This window comes from Lactuca saligna, chromosome 7 (assembly GCF_052625555.1).
Source record: "Lactuca saligna cultivar CGN05327 chromosome 7, ASM5262555v1, whole genome shotgun sequence".
Taxonomy (NCBI): domain Eukaryota; kingdom Viridiplantae; phylum Streptophyta; class Magnoliopsida; order Asterales; family Asteraceae; genus Lactuca; species Lactuca saligna.
In genome coordinates, this window is record NC_136423.1 from 33,867,979 (window position 1) to 33,875,359 (window position 7,381).

Consider the following 7,381-nt stretch of genomic DNA (forward strand, 5'->3'; position numbering starts at 1 on the left):
CATACATATACTCAATGAGACCGCTTTTTGTTTATTTATTTATTTATTTTTTTCAGATCGCGTAATTAAACCAATACTCTATGAGGTGAGATGCCAAAAACAATTCAGTTTTTTGAAATGCGATAGAACAAATAGTTGCCATAAATCCATTTCTAGTGCTCATCCAAACAAGAACAAGACAAGAAAACGTTAAAGTTTATGATTGTTCGGCCAAAAAATATTCTTCAAAACAAGGTGTTTCTTGAGATTTATGTTGGTTAGGCGGAGCAACCACCAACACTTTCCATCTGTCAATTAACTATTCAGGCTTAAAATGGTGGCAAACTGCCGACAATAATTCATCATCCTGTTTTTCTGTTGGATTCCATGTGTCTTCTTATCTAAGCTAACCAAAACCCTAATCATTTAACCACAAAATCTTTCTTAATTCATCGCTCAATAACTTGCCTGAGAAGCCATGTAAAGATAGTATCAATTAACCGCATGGATTCACAGTCACGAAGAAATTTTTGTTAAACTTGCGATCGAGTTTTTTCGTCAATGGAAGTCAAAGTATGGCTGTTGTTATGGTGTTGTATGTTTCTTTTCATCTTGGAAGTTAATGTGATCTTTGCTGATACTAATCCCGGAGATGGTAAGTAATATGGTGTGATATACCTGGTTTAATCTTAAACCACATTTTCCGGCAACCATGTTTTCATTAACTGATCATGATGACTGCTTATTGCCACCCTAGCGGAGGTGCTCCGAGCGTTGAAAGACCAGTGGCAAAATACGCCACCAAGCTGGAAAAGATCGAATGATCCATGTTCGTGGGAAGGTGTCAACTGTACAGACACCAGGGTGATTGGACTGTCTGTCTACTTTCCCTCATCTTGATTCTATTATTCTCATCTTTATCATTAACATAACTGAAAAACCTTATATAAGTTATATACGTATACAACCCAATATTCATCAAGATGTAAGTTGATATATACACTAATAAAAGAAACCCTAACAAAACCAATGTACGTATTAAATTCCTAGCCTTTTAACAGTTGAACCTTCTTTCTAGGGGCTTGTCGAGTATGAGCTTAGTAGGTCAACTCGTTGGCGACATCGGTGGCCTCTCTGAACTAACATCGTTGTGAGTTCATAACTTTTTTATGATTATGACAATTGTCATTCGTTGTTTGATGTATACATTGGATTTCTAAATTCTAATGATCAAGAGACATTGATAATATTCTGATGTTCACGCCAGGGACTTATCTTTTAATGGCGGACTAACAGGTCAAATCTCTCCGAGGGTAGGAGATCTCGGGAATCTTGACACACTGTAAGTTTATAATTTGTTCCTTCCATCTGAAATTGGAAACATATAATACGTACAAATTAAGATTATTTCATACCCTTAATTGTTAAAATACTTGTATTTTCAGGATTCTATCTGGGTGTAGCTTCACCGGTAACATTCCATCTGAACTTGGAAACCTCAAGAAGCTATCTTTTCTGTAAGAATCTTTGAAACAGTGATCTCTTGATCGATATGTTTTAACTTCTTGACGTAAATAATATGATCCATGCATGATTGATCGATGTATATAGGGCTTTGAACACAAACAATTTGACTGGTCAGATTCCTCCTTCGTTGGGATATTTATCGAAACTTTACTGGTTGGACATCTCGGAGAATCAACTGACGGGATCACTTCCGGTTTCCACTCTCACGAATCCGGGGTTGGATATGCTAAAACATTGTAAACATTTGTGAGTCGACGTCGTTTTGGCTTTCTTTCTTGCTTTATTTGGTGAAAATGTTTGACTGATGATCATGTTTGTGAATTGGCAGCCATTTCAATAAGAACAAGTTATCAGGAGGAATTCCTTCCCAACTTTTCAGCTCCGACATGGTTCTAATACATATGTAAGTTGAACGAACTTGTAAATGCGGATTATTTTCTAGTTAATTAATGATCATGTTCTGAATAAATGAATGTTTTCGATCTTGCAATCACAGACTTTTCGATGGGAACCAGTTAACCGGAGAAATCCCCATTACACTTGGATATGTCAAGACCCTTGAGGCCCTGTAAGTACATATTCTAGAAAATACGAATCATTGTAAAAAACAAACATTATATTTTTCAGTGAAAATACCAAAGCATCAAAGTTTGGTTGCTTTAGCAATGGAACTTTGGTAGCAAAAAGCGAAACCTTTTGTCATTTTTAACAATTCTTGGCTAAATTGACAAGACTTCTTAACTCTAAATTGTCCGAATCTTTGCATTTGTCCATCTTTTTGTATAAACTAAGTAGTACAAGAACTGCCTCGAAAATACATAACTTATGATCATGTTATTTCGTGCTTCAATTGCAACAGTCGACTGGATCGAAACGCCTTGGAAGGTGAAATACCACCAAATCTAAACAACCTCACAAGCCTTGGTGAATTGTGAGTACATATCTTTGTATAATGATAAAAAGATCATACCCATGAAATCAGTTATGGACCTTGACTTTGACTTTTCGTTCTTGCTTGATTACCTACATATAGAAATCTAGCCTACAACAATCTACAAGGAGCTTTGCCTGATCTAACTGGGATGAGTTCACTCACTTATGTGTAAGCAAATTAATTATCAGAAACCAAAAGCTTCCTTTGAACTTTTAGAGTTGGATTAACGACGATCTGACTTTTGCGACACTTATTCAGGGATTTGAGCAACAATTCATTTCAAGCATCAGACCCTCCACGTTGGTTTTCGACCCTACCTTCTTTAGGCACACTGTAAGTTTTTTGTGACACTTATTCAGGGATTTAGCCCTTTTCAATGCCTAATAAGTACCGACTTCTCTTCCTCATGAAAATTTTTCTTATGATTTATTCTTTATATCGTTATCAGCGTTATGGAATTTGGATCACTTCAAGGAAATCTACCACAGGCCCTTTTCGGTTTATCAGGAATTCAACAAGTGTAAGATTCGATTCCCATTATTTTGACTTTTTAGGTCAAACAGAAAAACGGTTGAACTCTTCCTTACAACTTACCTGACAAATTTGGCACTAATCATCTCTTACATGTACCATGCTTTTTAATTCACTCAAATGTTTATCAATATGTATGGTTATCCACGAAACAGTAGATGGAAAAATTTTCTTTTTGATGATACTAATGAGCTAGAAAATCTTATAGTTTAGCCATGATACCATTGAATAGGAAATTCAAGAACAATCTTTTCAATGACACGTTTGATATGGGCGACAACATCAGCGATCAATTACAGCTTGTCGATTTGCAAAGCAATAAGATTGACAATGCAACACTCAGTAGCCAATACAAGAACACACTGGAGTAAGAACAAATTTTTAATATAAACATCAATACAAAAATACAAACAATAAGATTGGATCTAATTAATCAGTCACTAAACGACTGAAGCTGCTTTAGCGATCTTTTTTTTTTCTTCAACTTATTCGGCAATATTTATCTTCTGTTTTTGTGAAAACTTTAGACTCTATGGGAACCCCGTTTGCGATACTACGCTTGAGAACTCAACGTATTGCCAACTTCAAACATTGAGAAACTCATACTCTACAAGCTCAGCTGATTGTGGGAGCAAATTATGTCGACATGATTCAAAACTGAGCCCTCAAAATTGCGAATGTGCTTATCCATATGAAGGCACGATTTTCTTCAGGGCGCCTTCATTTAGGGATTTGTCTAATGTTACCATATGGCATTTGCTAGAAACAAGCCTTTGGACAAAATTAGGTCTCACTGAGGGCTCTGTTTCACTACAAAACCCTTTCTTTAATAGTGATGATTATCTTCAAGTGCATACAGGATTCTTTCCATCAAAGGATAAGCATTTTAAGCGATCGGAGGTTCAAATGATGGGGTTTTTCTTGAGTAATCAAACGTATAAGCCTCCAGCTGGATTTGGACCATATTATTTTATTGCATCACCTTATTCGTTTCCAGGTGAATGATGTTTAAAGTTTACATCATAAATATTTACATTACTTGAAAATGGATAATTAATCTTCTTTGTTAATGTGTTGCTAAATGCTTGTTTTTTTGTCGCCTTTTAAACAAACTAGCAACGGAAATTCCTTTCTGTTGCTAATTATAAAAAATTATCAGGCCTTTTTAGCGACATTATGTTTAACAAGTGCAAATATGATTAGTTTCATATTCAATTCATTCATATTCCAGTTTCTTTGATTAAATTCCATTGATTCCAAAAACATTCTATGTAATCAACTACCCACTAAATGTTTAAGTTATCATGTGTCTTAGATGGCCATGGAGGAAGTATTGGAGTTGGTGGTGTGATTGGGATCTCAATTGGTTGCACCCTTTTGATTCTTGTGCTTATTGGGCTCGTGTTCTATGCTGTTCAACAAAAGAAACGCGCTGAAAGAGCAATAACTTTAAGCAAACCTTTTGGTAATTTCTCGTTGATTTCCTAGTGTTCATCATCTATACTAGATTCTAGTTAGGTTTCCACCAATTTTACATCTTGTCAATGGCTAATTTTAACTTTTTTGAACAGGATCATGGGCTCCAAGTGCTAAAGATAGTGGAGGAGGTGCACCACAATTGAAGGGAGCTAGATGGTTCTCTTATGATGAACTCAAGAAAAGCACAAAAAACTTCTCTGATATTAATCAAATAGGATCTGGTGGCTATGGCAAGGTATAGATATATATACAAGCTCAAATAAAACACATTATTCGTTGCAATCTGATGCGTCATTTTTTTCTAAATACACATTGAAAACCAAACTTTTGGAATGATATTGTTGGTTTGATCGTGTTTTTGGTGCTAGTTTTGATCCATTTTTGTGATCTTATATCGATAGGTTTATAGAGGTGTGATTCCAGGAGGGCAAATGGTTGCAATTAAAAGAGCTCAACAAGGATCCATGCAAGGTGGGCTCGAATTCAAGACAGAAATCGAGTTGCTTTCAAGAGTTCATCATAAGAATCTGGTTGGGCTTGTCGGGTTTTGTTTTGAACAAGGAGAGCAGATGTTGGTATACGAGTTTATGTCCAAAGGAACCCTTCGGGAAAGCTTGTCAGGTAACTGAAAAACCAAATTGTTTTTGAAAAACTTTTTTGTTTAAAATCGGAAAATAAAAAATGAACTAATTAAACCCTATCTTGATACAATGACATAATGTCACTTTGTGTTACATACAATATATAGAACTTCTTGAAAATTTGTCTAAAGACTTTGTCGTTTTCATTCCACTCTTGTTAACTGTGTGTTAAATGTACATTTCTAAATTAGTTTTTTCTAACGTATATGTTCTCACCCATAAAAAAAAAAAACTCATTGCAGGGAAATCAGGAATTCATCTAGACTGGAAGAGGAGACTTCGCATCGCTCTTGGTTCAGCTAAAGGAATAGCTTATCTACACGAGCTTGCAGATCCTCCTATAATTCATAGAGACATTAAATCGACTAATATACTCTTAGACGAAAATCTCACTGCAAAAGTTGCAGATTTCGGGTTGTCAAAGCTAGTCTCTGACAGCGAAAAAGGTCATGTGTCCACTCAAGTTAAGGGTACCCTGGTATGTTACCATTTCAAAACTCTTTTTAGCGCCTTAATGAAATCATAAGGAGTATGTATATATAGGAATATTAGCAATAAATTAGTGACAAAAGTAATAAAGACAGATTGACAAAATGTAGTGACAGTTTAACGATGGACTACAGTAGCGACGGTTTTAATATAACTGATTCACTTTTTTAACAAACTGAATTTACGTCATAAAACTAGTGACCTACTTCAAATTTGTTGCTAATCTGTCACTATGTTATAATGACTGAATTAAATCCATCGCTAACTGTTGCTACATCATAAAACTGATGAAATCTTGAAAATTCAAGTTAATCCATCGCCAATCTGTCTCTTATTTTAGCTATTCTTCGTGCCTCAGACCTCTAACATTTCTATATGTTTACAGGGATATCTGGATCCCGAATACTACATGACACAACAATTGACTGATAAGAGCGATGTATACAGTTTTGGGGTGGTGATGCTTGAACTAATAACAGCTAAACAACCAATTGTAAAAGGTAAGTACATTGTGCGCGAGGTGAGACTAGCCATGGACAAAACTGATGAAGAGGAATATGGGTTGAGGGAATTAATTGATCCTAATCTCGAAGACACAACATTCTTGATTGGTTTTGGGAGGTTTATACAGCTAGCGATGCAATGTGTGGAGGAATCAGCTGCAGATCGTCCAACGATGAGCAATGTTGTGAAAGCACTTGAGTCCATTTTAACGAGTGATGGACTCTGCACAAATTCAGATTCGGCATCATCATTAGGATCAGTTGGAGGTGCTCCTAAGCATCCTTATAATGAAGGTGAGCTTAAAAGGAATACTAGTAATGCCTTTGACTATAGTGGTGGATACAATATCACGACAAAAATTGAACCCAAATAACGTATGTTTATAGTACCAAGCGAAGGACTATTGTCACAATCTTTTGTTATTTGAACATACTTACATCAAAAACCACTTTAATGACTCCTTTTTGGGATGTTGAAGTAATAATGTAGCTACTTGCCCTTGATTCCGATATCAATGTTGGTTTGTAGTGGAAACTTTAGAATTATTAACTTTTATAATTTTTTTAATGACTATTAACTTTTATAATTAATAAGATAATTAATTAACTGGACAAATGAAATACATACAACCATACTCTGTCTATGTTTTGGTTTAACCATTCATGAATATATTTTCTAATTTAACCAACTGAATTTGAATGTTTAAGGGCCAATCTTGTCAATTATGGAAATTAAGTATGACTTTGACTTAACTTAGTAAATTAGAATTAGATTAAATTTGTTAAGTTAACATAGTAGGGTTAAGTTAGAAATTATAAAGACTTCTTTGAAGTCGGAGTTGTTTGGGAAACAAAATTGAAAACTAGAAAATATAGGGACTTGAACTGCAAAAAAAAAAAGATTATGGTTTGTAATGACTGAATTTTATGAGTAAAGTTAGAGATCAGGTATTCGGTATTAGAATCGGTCTTGATGGTTCCAATTTCTATTTCAGTTCCAAAATATAAGAAACCGGTATAATCGGTTTTGGTTTCGATTCAAAAGTTTCAAGAATCGGTGGTTCCGGTTCCAAACAATAAGTGTGTGTACCCACTTATGCTTACCGGTCACCCCTAGTTTCTAAATGTTAAAATTGTAACATTCCAAATTTTTTTAAAGTTATGGTTATAAAATCTTTTTCATGAATTAACCCATATTTAATAAAAACTCGGTCCCATAAGAACATTTATAATTAAAACATTGGATGTTACCATTAAACATCAATACAAACCATAACAAACAAATATGAATTGCATCA

The 7,381-nt window shown here is 34.8% G+C and overlaps 1 protein-coding gene across 1 annotated transcript; it reads left to right on the forward strand.

Annotated features, from left to right (window-relative positions):
* The first annotated feature begins 425 nt into the window (after window positions 1–425).
* Window positions 426–6,629, forward strand: LOC145004737 (leucine-rich repeat receptor protein kinase HPCA1-like). The gene is made up of 19 exons (XM_078963719.1): window positions 426–634; window positions 737–854; window positions 1,058–1,129; window positions 1,247–1,321; window positions 1,425–1,496; window positions 1,591–1,752; window positions 1,835–1,909; window positions 2,003–2,074; window positions 2,366–2,437; window positions 2,540–2,608; window positions 2,699–2,773; window positions 2,889–2,960; window positions 3,204–3,338; window positions 3,499–3,968; window positions 4,287–4,436; window positions 4,543–4,685; window positions 4,852–5,071; window positions 5,334–5,569; window positions 5,966–6,629. The coding sequence occupies exons 1-19, from the start codon at window positions 541–543 to the stop codon at window positions 6,455–6,457; spliced, it is 2,874 nt and encodes a 957-aa protein (XP_078819845.1). The 5' UTR covers window positions 426–540; the 3' UTR covers window positions 6,458–6,629.
* The last annotated feature ends 752 nt before the right edge of the window (window positions 6,630–7,381 follow it).